Here is a 16,010-nt window from a genome sequence, read left to right as displayed (position 1 = left end):
AACAGGCAGCTACGTGTGAAAAAAAAAGTCTAAGAAAAACAAATGGATAAAAAAGGTAACTTGAAGTAAATGATATCTAGATAAAAACAAAAAAGATTGCAATGTGGAGGCAACCATCAAATCAATGATCTGACAAGACAATTAACGTGGAAGCAATCATATTAATGATGAGACATGATTTTTATCAGAAAACAGTGCGAGATTCAAAGAAAATTAAATAGAGTTTCAGAATTATCTTATAAATAGAAAAAGAAGAAGCCTAAATAAATAGTTTAGGTACCGTATTGAATGTTTTTAAAGTGTAAGTATTACATTGTTTATTTTATGAAAATAGTGGTATGGAATATGATATTATCCTTTGTTTAAAATACTTCAATTCAAATGGATTTCTCGATTTTTAAGCCAAACCTATAAATCTCGACCGTGAAAGCCATTAAGGTTTCATATGCACTTAAAACTGGCGCCAAACCCCATTCCCTGTGCTGTCCATGTCTTTGCTATGTTTTGCTTATTTTCATGGCTTAGATCAATGGCTGGTGCAGTGAGGCTAGAGGAGGCGAAAGGGGTAAACGATTACACGTTTCATGCTACAAGGTTCCAGGCGATGTTGGAGACAGCGGCGCAGGGGGGAGAGCTGACGGCTACGAATGTGGTGGTGGGTCAAAGAATAAAGTGAAGGTGAAGAGTTAGTTGACGTTTTGACTGTCAAGTAAAAAAATTAAAAAATGCATAAAACCGCCGTTGCCGGGGATCGAACCCGGCTCGCCCGCGTGACAGGCGGGAATACTCACCACTAAACTACAACGACTTCTATTAAGAATTGCCTTTAAATATGCATATAAAGTTCTTTTCATGATTAGAGAAGGGTTCTTATACAATTTGGTACCTGAATTTAGATTCAATATTTTATTTGACTTCGGCATTCAAATTAGTACCTGAGTTTTTTCGGTTTAATACTTAAGTTTTTTTCACAATTAAGCACCTAAGTTTGACTTCAATGTTTAAATTGGTACTTTCGCTTTTTTTTTTCTCAATTAAGTATCTATGTTATTTTTAGTAGAGCACGTCTCAATTTTTCATTTAACCATATTATGTGCTTGCTATAAGTACTATATTGAATATTGAAATCAAATTGATATACCAAAATAAAGACAAAAAAACCAAATGGCATATTAAACTTTTAGAGAATTGTCGCTTTCACTATATCTTGCTATTAGTGCTTAAATTTGAATTCATACTCTTATCTAACCGTAACCAAGGTTGTTTGAACCGAATAGAAGTTGTCAAGATACTAGTTTTGAAAAGAGCATTGAACCAGTTAACCTGAGAAACAGACTGATTTAACCTGGCAAAAAATTGATTAAATTAAGCAATTGAACCAAATTTTTAAAATTTTTAATTTTTTAATAACTTATTTAATCCCAATTAAACAGATAAACTCAATGAAAACCTTGAATTTAACACTACTAACATAAATGCAAAACAGCACAAGAATTTGTAAGTACTTTGATTTCTTAAATCTGTTTTTCAAAGGCTTTTGAACAATAATACAATCCCTTTTGCTTCATATTGAAACTGGCCATTACCATGAAACTCCATAAACATCAAAATAACTAATTTCTTTCGCAATAATTAATTTAAAAAAAACAGAAACTGGAAATTATATTTAATAAGTTTAAATATTAATTTTCTCATTCATATTCAGCTCCTTCTTCTTCATACTCTTCTTCTTCATCAACTGTTGCATCTTGATACTGTTGATACTCTGATACCAAATCATTCATATTACTCTCTGCTTCAGTAAATTCCATTTCATCCATGCCTTCACCTGTATACCAATGCAAGAAAGCCTTCCTTCGAAACATAGCCGTAAATTGTTCGCTCACGCGCCTAAACATCTCTTGTATTGACGTTGAGTTCCCGATGAATGTCGATGCCATCTTGAGACCGGTTGGTGGGATGTCACACACGGTTGATTTCACGTTGTTGGGAATCCATTCAACAAAGTAGGACGAGTTCTTGTTTTGAACATTTAGCATTTGTTCGTCTACTTCCTTGGTGCTCATTTTACCACGGAACATAGCTGATGCGGTTAAGTACCGGCCGTGTCGAGGATCGGCTGCGCACATCATGTTCTTTGCGTCCCACATTTGTTGAGTGAGTTCGGGGACAGTTAGAGCTTGGTATTGTTGGGAGCCTCTTGAAGTGAGTGGAGCAAAACCGACCATGAAGAAGTGAAGACGAGGGAATGGGATGAGATTTACGGCGAGTTTCCGAAGATCGGAGTTGAGTTGGCCAGGGAAACGTAAGCAGCAAGTAACTCCAGACATTGTTGCAGATATTAGATGATTCAGATCACCAACTGCAAATAGATGAAAAAAGAATATCACAATGATGCAAAAGACGCTATTAATGCCTACAGTCATATCGGAAAATTATGAAGACCCAAACCCGCGATTTTTAAGACAAAACCGTGAGACTTCCGAATCAAAGCAAGACAAACATGGCACGATAGTTCACAAAGGTGGTTTTACAAATTACACCAAACAAAAGGTTTCTTTCCCAAACCAATTAACAGATTGCAAAAGATTTCTTGGTTAATCTAACTCGATTTTAGCCTTTTGGAAACTATTTTCTTTTATAAACTGGTTCATATAGCAAAAGCCATAACCCGGCACAATGATCATTTCTAAAAGTTCAAAATAAAGGAAATTGTAATGCTTCCAATCTCATATTGAAAATTTGTGAGGATCTGCTACGATTCAATGTATGTAGAGACTCTGTAGAGACTCAAACCGACATTCATTTTAAGAAAAGAAAAACTGTGAAACTTTTTGAGATTAAAACAGGCTAATACCGCGCAAAATAGTCGAAAAAGATATTTTGACAGGTTACTCCAAACAACAAAGGGCTTCTTCCCTATACCAACCATTTTATATAGCAATAGCCACAACAGCATGCAATTATAATGCCTCCAATCTCATATTGGAGAATTGTGAGAATCTTCCATGAAATTATAATATATTAGGTATGAAACCTGTTATTGTAGATAAAACTGAGACTTTCGGATCAAGAAATGGCAATACCTCACACGATAGTCCACGAGAGTTTTTTTTACAAATTAAAGAAACAACGGGCTTCATTCCTATACCAACTAACATGCTGAATCCTAGCTATTATGTGGAGGGATGGAAGGAGGGAGTAGAAAAGTGGAAAGAAAATAAATTTTGAGTGTGTTTGGTAAGGAAGAAAAGTGAGAGGAAAGAAAATAGGAGGGATGATCATTTTCCATCCTAAATGTATAAAAATCAATCCTTCCAATTTGGAATGATTAGAGGATAGAAAATGAGAGAGAAGTGTATGTTAGTTAAAAAATATGCATTTTTCAAATGTTTTATTGTCTTTCCAATTTTCAATCATTTCTACCCTTTCAATTTTCCATCCTTCCAAATTTTTTTCCACTCTACCAAGCAAAGCCTTAGCAATGGTGTATCAAAGTTTAAATCAGCAATCCAATGCAAAACCAATGATTCCTATACAAAAAATAAAGTATATAAGTCAATGGGAATACTTACAGCTGGGATTGGAGAGCTTAAGTGTACGGAAACAAATGTCATACAAGGCTTCATTGTCAAGAACCATACACTCATCAGCATTTTCAACCAGTTGATGAACAGATAATGTAGCATTGTAAGGCTCCACAACCGTATCAGAGACCTTAGGAGATGGGAAAACCGAGAAAGTTAACATCATCCGATCTGGGTATTCTTCCCTTATCTTTGAAATCAAAAGTGTTCCCATTCCAGATCCAGTTCCACCTCCCAATGAATGACAAACCTGAAATCCTAATGAAAAGGAAAGAAACAAACAATAATCAAGCAGAGCTTAAAACAAGCTTTTCTCAGATCAAGAGGTTCTTCTTCATAAGCAATATTTTATTTGGGAATTTGTGAGCAAGAACATAAACAACAGGAGATTAACATAAATTTTTATGTGTTCGACCCTTCTAGCCCTCATTTACGAGTCCAAGGCTACAACACAAATAAAGCTAGAAGCCCTCATAAAAGTTTCCTACAAAGATTAAATATTTCCTCTTCTTCTTAATCCTACAAGGAAACTGTACTCTAACTATTACTTGATCGCCAAGAAACCTTATGTTGAGAGTTTTGTACTAAAAAAACAACTAATTTATTAATAAACCTTATTATCAAACAATCTCCGGTCAATAGAATTATATTAAAATCTCAATTGAATATTACCAAATAGAATTTATGTGACAAAATCTAACAATCTTACGTACCTTGAAGACAATCGCAATTTTCAGCTTCTTTCCGTACAACATCAAGAACAGAATCAATCAACTCAGCACCTTCAGTATAATGCCCTTTAGCCCAGTTATTACCGGCACCGGACTGACCAAACACGAAGTTGTCCGGTCTGAAAATCTGACCAACCGGACCAGATCTAATGCTATCCATGGTCCCAGGCTCAAGATCCATAAGAACAGCACGAGGAACGAACCTACCACAACTGGATTCATTGTAGTAAACATTGATCCTCTCGAGTTGAAGATCCAACTCTCCATTGTAACGCCCCGTTGGATCTATGCCGTGTTCCGCACATATAACTTCCCAGAACTTGGCGCCGATTTGGTTGCCGCATTGGCCGCCTTGAATATGAAGGATTTCACGCATTTTGTTTTGGTGACTGAGAGGGATTGTTTGAGGTTGAAGATGGGATGATTTAGGGTTTGCATTATTAGGGAAGGGTTTTATAGTGGGATTCAAATGGAATTAGTAAGCTGTTCTTTGCTGTATTTTGTTATTATTATATGTTATATATAATGGCTTTGCTGGCGGGTTACCACTGGTTTTGTAACGGCTAGGTAAGAGAAAAATGTAGGTGAAATTGACTATGAGGTCCCTCTATTGTAGTAATTTTATTAAATTAGTCTCTCTATTATTAAATTAAGGGTAAACTACATTAGTAGTCACCCAACTATGATTTTTTTATTTTCTGGTCATCCAACTATGAAAATTTACAAAATGGTCACCCAACTATCCAATTTTGTCTTTTATGGTCCCCAACGAACTAACATAAAAATAGAAATACCCAAAAATCCAAGATAGTTGGGTGACCAAAAAAGATAGAATTGGATAGTTGGGTGGTCATTTTGTAACTTTTCTTAGCTGGTGACCAAAAAAGAAATTACTAATAGTTGGCTGACCATTTTATAACTTTTTATAGTTGAGTGACAAAAAAAAAGAAGTTAGGTGACTACTAATATAGTTTACCCTTAAATTAATCAATTTATTGTTAATTGATTTAATATTTAGTTAAAATTTGCTTCAAGCCCCTATACTTATCACATGTTTAGAATTTAGTCTCTCTATTTTTATTTGAAAAGAATTTAGTCACTCTACTTCTTCAATTTAAAAATATAAATTCAATTATTAACACTGTTAAAATTCTTTTGTTAAATTTAAGTCCATTGCAAACTTCATTTTTTTGTTGTATGGCTATCGATTGAGTTTTTTTTTTCAAAATGTAAAGTGAGTAAATTTACCAGAAGAATTTTAATGGAGTTAACAATTGCACATTATTTTGAAATCTAGAAGGTAAACGGACTAAATTCTAAATTTTAAATGTGCAAAGAGTGCGAGGATTTTGAACAATTTTAACCCTTATATTTAGAACATTTATAGTTAAACAGTATCTGGATTTAAACTGTAAATAAATAAAATAATTTTCATATCATATTTTAAACAATAAATTCTAGATTTGTTAAAAATTGGTCTATTTTATTATTTTTAATAATATAAAAATTAAAATTGTCCAACCCTATGACAGAGGAACATTTAAAGTACTTGCACAGAAAATTATAATAATTAAGTTATTTAGAAATATTTATTAATTTATTTGTTAACCTTAATTTTGGAGGAGGATGAGTTGGAAGTTGTTTCAAGGTTAATATAAATCGATTAGTTGGCAAGACAATGGAAAATTATATGATTTTAAGAGTTTGTACTTCAAGATATTTTTTGATGTTTAAATTACGTGTGAGTTGTTTATAAATTTACTTTGGCTTACATCTTGTTATGTGTAGGTCATTTCTAAAATTATTTTTATTTGTCTTCAGATATTACTTAAATTGTGCTTTATAATGGTTGATTTTGATTATAATTGATTCGAATTGTACTACTTGTAACCATATCTATAATTGTTGTTATGCTCCTATTTGGCATGAACACTGTGGCATCATGAGAAGATACCTAAAAGGCATCCACAAATGACTCTCTGCCTCACATTACTTGGTTAATTTCCCATACGACCACCTAAATTGTCCCCCATCTTGCATCACTCAACTGATCACTACTGGGTGACTAGCCACCCAGACACTTCATCCTCCAAACCACTTGTTTTTAAGAGGAACGCACTCACCTCAAAGTGTGGACCAATAAGAGACCATTAAGCATAGTAACCTAGTACTATATTAAAGTTGTACCACACTCGATGACAAATCATGTATAACGGCTTTGTCACCTGGGTGATCACATGACCACCATGTCTTGAAATTGTTGGTGATGTGACATTACTAGGCACAAGACTTTCCTCTTTATAAATGCCCAATAAAATGATGGAGGGATCTTTAGTCTCTCTTACATCCTTCAATCCTTATTTGCACTCAGTCTCCCTTACTTTTTTACTCTTCTCTAAATTTTTTCTTTTTTTAACTTTTTGCCTACTTAGGTAAATCGACTCTCTGCATTTTTATCAATACCTGTAAACGTAAAAAAAATATTTAAACTAAAAATAAAATGAATATATTCTATTATTATTATTCAAACCACCCTATTCGAACCGAACCGTTATAGCCCTATTCCTTTCTTATATTACCCTTATCATTTTACTGAGCCTGGCCCAGAATTTTCCAAAACTCTAAGACGGGCTTAAAAGACAGTGAAATCCAGTTCATATTGGCCCAAAAAACCCAAAAATCGATATGGAAAATTTTCCCTGAAAACTGGAATTTTCAATTGTTCGAAGGAGAAAATGATGCGGGAGAAGGAAATACAGTGAAAAAGGGAGGTGTTTTTTTCTTTTTGAAATTTCAGATTACAAAAACACGAAGTGAGCTAAGCTTCTTATTGTTTCGAAATCAAGTGGAGTTCAGCTCTTTTTGAAGACTCGAATATCGCAATAAACTGTGAAGATTTGGGGATCAAAGCTCAAAGGGTAACGTATCTCCGTTAGATCTTTACCGTCAAACGAGAGAATTAAAAAAAAAATGTCGGTTCAAGATTACCTCGACAAGCATATGCTCTCTCGCAAAATCGAAGACGCCGTCAATGCCGCTGTTCGAGCTAAAATTCCGGATCCCATCCTCTTCATCGTAAATTTGTTTTTCTCTTTCTCCTTTTTCGATTGCAAATTTTCAATTTCCTTTGCTTTTCGTTTTGACGATGATTTTTTTTGTTTTTTTTTAAATGGATATTGCAGTCTAATCATATGAAAAAAGCGGTTTCGTCAGTGATAACGAAGGTAAAAGCTCGGCAGATTCTCGATAGTAGAGGGATTCCTACTGTTGAAGTTGAGTTGTTCACTAACAAAGGGGTGTTCCGTGCTTCTGTTCCTTGCGGCGACTCTACTGGAATGTAATTTTCTTTTTAGCTTGTTTTCAGAATGTATAAAATTATTTTAACTGAACAATTTAATTTTAGTTCATATGGAAATGCATGATTATGAATTGACTCATTTTATTGGTTATTATTTAACCCTTTTTTTCTGTTGTTTAATGCTTAAACTCTCTTATTTATCATTATTGGAAAATTATCAACGCCATGATAACGTTTTGGTTTTGACAATTTCATCTCAGGTATGAGGCTGTTGAACTGAGAGATGGAGATAAGGGAACATACCTTGGAAATGCTGTAACAAAAGCTGTTAAGAACATCAATGAGAAAATATCTGAAGCATTGGTTGGTATGGATCCAACTGTTCAGCTTCAGATCGATCAGGCCATGATAGACTTGGACAAGACAGAAAAGAAGGTGCATTTCTTTATTTCTTTCTCAAAATTCGGGTTTAGTTAGCTGTTGTTTACTTTATATATGGGTTCAAAAACCAAACCATTTTAATAGTCGGTTTAGGTTGGGACCTAGAGATTGTTTTTCAAGTCTGCCAACTGAAATCTGGTCTAGGTGGAGTGGATAGAAAGTGAGATAATTTTTCTTTATGTGAAATTCTAGATGAATAAACAGAATAGGAAGAAATTATTGTGCCAATCTTTTCCTTACCAATTTTTAGATCTTTTTGTTTTTAAATTTTAGGTTGGATGATTCACATTATAATGGAATTTACAGAATTTGTTGCATTCTGGTTCTTTGTTTGAATATAATTATCGCAGAGTGAACTTGGGGCAAATGCTATATTAGCTGTGTCTATTGCTGCATGCAGAGCTGGGGCTGCTGAAAAGGAGGTATCATTTCCCAATATATTTTTCCATTTATATGCTAGAATTATTGACTTCTATTCAAAATCTTCTAATCAAAGTAAAAATCAGGTTCCACTTTACAAACACATAGCTGATCTTTCTGGTAAAACGAATGCAATCATTCCAGTCCCTGCCTTCACAGTTATCAGTGGCGGAAAACATTCTGGAAATAGTCTGCCCGTTCAGGTAGAGAATCATCTTTAGGTTTAAATTCTAATATTGGCTTATATCATTTTGTGAATGATCTTTTACTTCGAGTCCCCATAATTTAGCATTTTTATGATTTTGATTCCTGGAATTTATCTCCTTCCTGTGCTTCTTTTGAAATGCCTCATATCTGTATGACTTGATTCGAGTTATTTTGCTATCAGGACATTATGATTCTCCCAACAGGAGCAGGCAGATTTGAGGAAGCTTTACAAATGGGCTCTGAGACCTATCATCACTTGAAGGTGATTTTGTTAAACCAAATTGTGTAGCCTTTGGATTTAGTTTTAAGTTGCCCATCACAAACATATTATTTGTCTCAATGGGTATAAAGCAAGTAAAGTTTGCCATGTGAAAAGTCATGAGTCGTAGAACACCTTTGGAAATTCAATTTGGTAAACTGAGTATAAAAATAAATCTTCATTGAGAATTTTGTTGTAGTTTAGTCTCCATTTCTAAGTCTGGCCTGTTATTTTTTATTGATCATCATTTGATCTTACGGTTGTTCTTCTTTCATTGTAAATAAGTTGACATACTGTAGTTTAAGTCTCTTATGACTTGATTTTTTGAAATGTTTCGAATAGACATTCATGATTCTTCTTGAACTTTTACATCTGCCCAGTTTCCAGAAATTGTTTGTATTAATAGAATGCCTCATTTGTCTAGAACTCTGTGACACTGCTAGTGTGATAAAGTAAGTTGCAGTCTATATATTTAGGAGATTCAGTAAATTCAATAGAAAAAAAATGGATTTTTTTGGGTAAGTAATATGGACCTGCCTGTAATGTTGCTATTGACAGCTAGTTTTTTGACTGTCTAGCTGTCACCTCTCTTAAAGGTTTTTGGCTCGCTGATTGGTTTGTGCCTATAATTTTCTAAAAGATTCTGATTGAGAATGGATCTGATTACATATACATAAACAAACACCTATACTTTTTGGGGAAATACCGATTAACCATCAGTTTATGGGTAGACATTAACAATAGAAAATCATTTAACCTAATTCTGTGAAGAAACTTTAAATTGCTCAACCTTAATATTTTTGTTGTATACTCTCTTACAAGTAATCTGCACTGGAAATGTCACGCATATACTCATTAGTTTATTGTAAAGAAGAGCAGGCTGTTGTTACAGAAAAATACGGTGCAAATGGGTGTAATGTTGGTGAAGATGGTGGCTTTGTTCCTGACATATCCAGGCAAGTGCTACCATTATGTCTGACTATCCCTGTTTTTCACATTATTGATCAACGCACTCTGCCCCTAACCCCGTAAGGGGAATGAAGTTTATCTTGTGTTATTTCAGGAAACTGGCTGGAATTTTTGTTTGATATTCTCATATGTCTGGCAGTGTAAGAGAAGGATTGGATATTGTCCGAGAAGCTATTGGCAGAACAGGGTATAATGACAAAATAAAGATAGGAATTGGTGTTGCAGCTACTGAATTTTGCATAGGTGATGCATGTTCTCTCATTAATTAGTCAATTCTCATTTTGAAGCATGTAAGACCAGGGACAAGTTTTGGGTAGAACCTGCTATTCTACTGTTCATAAGATATGTTGGCATATCCGTGCAATGCCATTGCATTATAATCACTAGTAGCCTAGTAGGATATAAAGATCTTTAACTGAATATATGATCTAGGTCCCTCGAAAGATTATTTTACCCTAGTTAGGTTGCATGTTTATTCAGAATCTAATTTTCATATGTAGACATGGCTTGCTCATAATAAATAGGAGCTGCTTTTCTTTCGTTTTCATACAGGTACAAAGTATGATTTAGAATTCAAATCTCCAAATAAATCTGGGCAAAATTTCAAGTCAGGAGAGGATATGATTCAGATGTACAAAGACCTTTGCATTGGTATCTCCATTTTTCCGTAGAGGCTTCTGTTTGTTTTTTCTGCTTTGTTCTTTCAACTAAAAATTAACGCTATCCTGTTCCTTTATCTTCTTTTCTGGTGTCTTAGATTACCCAATTGCTTCTATTGAAGATCCCTTTGACAAGGAAGATTGGGAACACAGCAAACGTTTTTGCAGTCTTGGACTATGTCAGGTTTGTTTTCCTGTTAACATATTGCTTATGTTTAGATCCGTTGAATGATGTTTTATCCAATTTAACATATACAACAAAAGGCAAGAACATAGAATGGTTTAATTGTTGGTTTTTGGTGCACCTAAACATAAATAGGATCCAAATTTGCAAACTTATTGGGTACTTTTAGCTTTTTGTTCAAATCTTGTACGTCTTCCCTATGTTGGACCTGTTGTAACTTAAGGTAAGATGGTTTTGCAGGTGGTGGGGGATGACTTATTGATGTCAAATCCAAAGCGCATTGAGAGAGCAATACATGAATCTGCTTGCAACTCTCTTCTTCTCAAGGTATCTACTGGATTATTGTACGAAACACAAGTACTTTTATTTGATGATAATGATGTCAAATTAGCTGAATCACCATCTTTTTACTTAGTCTGAAGCTGAAAAAAAAGAGAGGTCGTGCGCCAAAAGAATATGTTGAAACTTTTTGTTGTTAAATATGCTGCTGGAACTCCGTGTTCTAATAATTCGATGTTCTGAATCAGATAAATCAGATCGGAACTGTGACAGAGGCTGTTGACGTGGTAAAAATGGCAAAGGAAGCCCACTGGGGAGTGGTGGTATCTCAAAGATTTGGGGAAACTAATGATTGTTTCATTGCGGATTTAGCAGTCGCACTTGGCGCAGGTCAGATCAAAGCAGGGGCTCCTTGCCGAGGAGAGCGAGTGGCTAAGTACAACCAGGTCTGTATTCCTATCTTGTGAAGTGCTACCTTTTTATAATTTTTTGCTTTTCGAACAATCACATAGCTCACGTTTAGAAAATAATAATAAGATACTAATTATACCGAAGACAAGATTTCATTAAGACAGATCTTATAGGTTTTGCTAATAAATACCATAGTTCATAAATTCTTGTTTTTGGTAGGCCTTGTATTCTCACTGATGCACATCTCACCAAACTAGTTTAAGGACAAGATATATATACACACGCATTGATATAGTAAATTTAAATATTCATCTAGGACCGTCACCTTGCGATTTTCCAGACCACATGGCTGCTGTGGTGATAGTAGTCTCGTTACCGAGTCATCTTGTAGTACCTTATTTAGTATTCCCTTGATCTCCTTCTGTATTCCTGAACATTCATTGGTGTAGGTAGTATATTTGGTGGTTCCCATAATTTCTCCTTCCTTTCTCTTTGGCTGATGAGTTATCCTAAGATAAGCACAACCTTATATGTCTATTGTTGTTAACCTACTCGATTCATTAGAAGGCGGCATCCAGCTAATTCAGGATTCGAATTTTAATATCAACAATCGTCTCCTCTAACCTAATGCTACAGCCAGACCGGTGGTTGAACCAGTTAGGTCACTGGTTCGTCAGTCCAACTGGTTCAATTAAAAATTTATTCAAAATTCACAAAAAAAAAAAAAACTGATTCAGCCGGTTGGTCCACATTCTTAGGACCAGTACCCCGGCTGATCTGGTCCAGTTCAAACATAATTGGTTATGACCTCTTTTATACCAAAAAACGAAAGCCTTGTAGTCTAGTTGTAATCAATAGATTGCCAATTAGCCATTTTCTTGATCTAGTAACCACAAATACAATCTATAGATGAAATTAAAGGTCTAGAAAAAGGCCATAGATGATATTAATGGTGGAAAATGAAAATATTTTTGCAGTTGCTTCGTATCGAACAAGAACTCGGTGATCAAGCGGTGTACGCAGGTGAAGACTGGAGATTATAATGTGAGTTTCTTATGGGGGAATTATACTTGCCATTTTCTTTTCCCTCAATTATTTGAGACCTTGAAATAGTTTGTTGAAATGTATTAAACAATTTGTTGAATTTTCCAGATTTCTGCAATTTTTTGTTGGTTGTTTCTTTGGACTTTTTCATATAATTCACTAATAAATCTTTTCATGTCTTTAGTCTTAAGTGTTTTCTTTGTTTTACTTTTGGTGAATGAGGTATTTTAAAGACTGTTATGCTCGGTGAAATAATTTAGAAGCTTATATGATTACCTTTTATTAATTTTTTTAGATTTAATCATTTTTATTCTTTTTACATATTTTATCAAAATAATACAATAATTTTAATTTTTATTATATATTAATGATACCATTAATTATTTTCTAATCATAATAAAAAATTATCGTTTATCTAAATAATTTATTTTAAATGCATCCATTAAAGAGAAACTATTAAGTTGCAATAGAAGTAAAGACAAACAAAATTAAAAAAAATGCAACAAATATAACTTAACATCCATCAAAAACCTAAACTACTTTATGTTCAACTATAAACGTGAAACCCTAAAGGAGAAAAACCCTAATCAAAACCATTAATGGCATAAACATCAAATACCCATTTTCAGTTTACCAAGAAAACTAAATCCACCCCAAAAAAATTTTTTTTTAATCAAGTTAACCTTGTGGGTTTGTCTCATCTTCATCCTCTTCAATCTTGGGTGCCAAGTAAAACCTAATATGACCCATCTCAGCTATCTTGTACTCAACCACAACCGGCAATTCCGAAGATAAGCTAATCGTCACTGTACTTGACAATGGAGTTGCTTTTGTAAATGAATTCATGTACCTCAATGCAAATGTCAATGAAACCGGCTCGTTCATCTCTATGATCGTCGCTTCTTCAGGCTGCAAAAGCATTAATTCCAGAAAAACCAACTTACATTATATCTTGGAAATAAGCATAACATTTTACAAAATAACTACATTCAAGCAAATCACAGTGCTGAAAAATTATAGGCCTAAAGGGCAAAGAACATACTTTATCTACGGTGGTATTTTGCCTGAGAACAATATTGGCAGTTCCGATATCACCTCTTGTGGAAAATTTCACACCTTCCTTGGTTACAGAGATAACAACTGCAGATCACATCAAACAGAGACTTAACCTTAGAAACAAGCACACGAAACTATGATCAATCAAGGACTCAAAATTGCAATGGCATCACAATTATTATGGTAACAAAAATAATTAGAGAAGTCAAGCTAGTTTTGAGTTGAATTAATTTGAATTGGATCATCAAATCCTAATTCAACTTTATTTCAAATAATGTGGAGTTCAAACACTCTTGAGTTTGAGATCAAAGCCTTTAGATCAAGTCAATACATCACTTCATGCAAGCTATTTCAAGTTCAAATCAATTTCAACCTCAAATTGAGAATCTTTTGAATTTGGGTCAATTCAAACTTTTTTATAGTCAAATTAGATCGTATCAGGTTAAAAATTTTGATAGCTCTAGACCTAAAGAATATTACCACGATCAATTTCATTCAGAATATTGATAGCAAAAACAAAATAACATATATATATTAAAGCTGAAGGTTTCAGTAGGTTACCAGTATCACCAATGCTAGCAAGATCTTTACAAATCCTAGCAAACTCAGCTGAAGGCATCCTCACAATAGATTGATACTCTGCCTCTGGAATCCCAAGATGCTCACTATCTATATCCATCAGCTTCATCTCAAAATCCGATATCTTGTCTTGTGCTTTAATCCATCCATCAATACACACAAAAATAATGTCAGTCCATCTTTATATTGACAAAAAAAAATACCAAATCTTTTAAGAAACATCAAAACGCTTTACAATTTATACAGATTCCATTAAATCCCAAAAAAAAACCCAACATAAAGCACTTACTGGGACTTTCGAACATGAAAGTAACAGTATCACTGCCATCATCAGCCTTGATTGTGATGATATCATCATTACCGGCACATTTCATCATCTTAGACATGTTATTGAGATTCATCCCCATGGAAAGGTTCCTATCGCAACGATAGTGCTCGAAACCTTCCGATCTGAGCAGCAGAGCCACCAAAGCAACGTGGCTTGAATCCATGGCTTGCAATGAGAATCCGGTCGCCGAACAGTCGAAGTTAGCATCGTTGACCAAGTCCTTAATCGCTTCCAATACTTTCTTCAGAAGCGAACCTTGAACTAGCCTAAGCTCTAGCATTTTTGGGGTTTTCTTTCTTTTTCCCTTTTTTCCCTTCGATTGAAGCACAGAGATTGAAAATTTTGGGGTTAGGGTTTTATAGATAAAAAAGCTGGGAAGAACTTGAACCGTGATGGGATTCAATTAGCGGGAAAGGGAAGTGTTTTGGTTCCCGCCAATGACTTTAGCAAAAAGGAGACGCGGGGGAAAGGATTAGGTGGTTTTGTTTGTAGAGTCTTTGCCATGCAACTTATACGATTCAGGTGAAAATGAGACGCTGGTATTTGTAGATTACTTGAGTTCTCAAAAATTTTGAATTTTATTCGATATTAATTAGGCTGAATTTGAGCAATTCGAGCTATTGTTCGAAATTAAATTTGAGCATCACAATGCTCGATAAAAACTATTTGTGCGCCTAATTAAGCTTTTTTTTTTAGTATATTTTTATATTATGGAATTACATTTTTATTTTTATTTTATAACAATAGTTTAATTATGAACTATGCTTAGCCCAAATACGGATGAGCCTATTTGAGCTCAAGTTAAGTATGAAATTTAGTACATGAGCTTAAATAATTTTGAGTTTGAGTAGCTCGATTATGTTTCAAGTCAAGTTTGAATTTGATATTGAACTATAAACTTCGAGTCAAGCTTAAACTTACTACTATTCAGACTAGGCTCGATTCAGTTATACCTCTATAGATAATTTCAACTTAAATTAAATCTTAATATTCAATGCTCAAATTTAACTTAACTCGATTTTACCTTAAGTTTAAATTATATAAATGCCACAAGATAGCATTTTGTTAGGCCAACGTCGTTAACTTTTAGAGACTAAGACAAAAATAAATTTGAAGTACCAAAATAAGTCAAAAAATTAAATACAAAACTAATAAATTACTATAATTCAAGGTCAATTTGTAAAATAATAATATTAAGATTGGAATATGCTGATAGTCCTTAGACCAAAATTAAATACTGGTTCATCTACTTTTATGATTTAGAAATTTTAGTCTAATTATTATTAACATTATTAGTATTTCTCGTTAAATTTTATCAGTTTGGCATGTTCATTAGACTATTCTCATATGACATTATATGATATTGGCAATAAAATAAATATGTTAAGTTGACAATTTTTAAAAGAAATTACAAACAACAATAATAATTAGACTAGGATTATTAAATTGAAAAAAAATAAGAAAAATGAATTTTTAATTTTTAAAGTGTAGGGGCTAAATCTCAAATTTTGGATAAGTACAATGACTACTAACATATATTAACCTAATGATAATGATG

The 16,010-nt window shown here is 33.7% G+C and overlaps 3 protein-coding genes across 3 annotated transcripts; 1 reads left to right on the top strand and 2 right to left on the bottom strand.

Annotated features, from left to right (window-relative positions):
- Positions 1-1,494: 1,494 nt before the first annotated feature.
- On the bottom strand, positions 1,495-4,810 carry LOC107943613 (tubulin beta-8 chain). Its single transcript, XM_016877387.2, has 3 exons — positions 4,301-4,810; positions 3,576-3,845; positions 1,495-2,362 (listed from the first exon to the last, which is right to left on the bottom strand). Exons 1-3 carry the CDS (start codon positions 4,692-4,694, stop codon positions 1,692-1,694), a joined length of 1,335 nt encoding a protein of 444 aa, XP_016732876.2. The 5' UTR covers positions 4,695-4,810; the 3' UTR covers positions 1,495-1,691.
- A 2,174-nt stretch (positions 4,811-6,984) lies between these two features.
- LOC121212681 (cytosolic enolase 3) lies at positions 6,985-12,672 on the top strand. Its single transcript, XM_041085929.1, has 13 exons — positions 6,985-7,393; positions 7,501-7,655; positions 7,877-8,051; positions 8,408-8,479; positions 8,564-8,680; positions 8,866-8,946; positions 9,823-9,899; positions 10,052-10,155; positions 10,465-10,563; positions 10,670-10,755; positions 10,996-11,082; positions 11,283-11,480; positions 12,423-12,672. The coding sequence occupies exons 1-13, from the start codon at positions 7,289-7,291 to the stop codon at positions 12,486-12,488; spliced, it is 1,422 nt and encodes a 473-aa protein (XP_040941863.1). The 5' UTR covers positions 6,985-7,288; the 3' UTR covers positions 12,489-12,672.
- A 259-nt stretch (positions 12,673-12,931) lies between these two features.
- LOC121212680 (proliferating cell nuclear antigen) lies at positions 12,932-15,052 on the bottom strand. Its single transcript, XM_041085928.1, has 4 exons — positions 14,414-15,052; positions 14,107-14,259; positions 13,532-13,629; positions 12,932-13,398 (listed from the first exon to the last, which is right to left on the bottom strand). Exons 1-4 carry the CDS (start codon positions 14,730-14,732, stop codon positions 13,168-13,170), a joined length of 801 nt encoding a protein of 266 aa, XP_040941862.1. The 5' UTR covers positions 14,733-15,052; the 3' UTR covers positions 12,932-13,167.
- Positions 15,053-16,010: the final 958 nt, after the last annotated feature.

This window comes from Gossypium hirsutum, chromosome A13 (assembly GCF_007990345.1).
Source record: "Gossypium hirsutum isolate 1008001.06 chromosome A13, Gossypium_hirsutum_v2.1, whole genome shotgun sequence".
NCBI classification, from domain to species: domain Eukaryota; kingdom Viridiplantae; phylum Streptophyta; class Magnoliopsida; order Malvales; family Malvaceae; genus Gossypium; species Gossypium hirsutum.
This window is presented reverse-complemented; position numbering and strand designations above follow the sequence as displayed.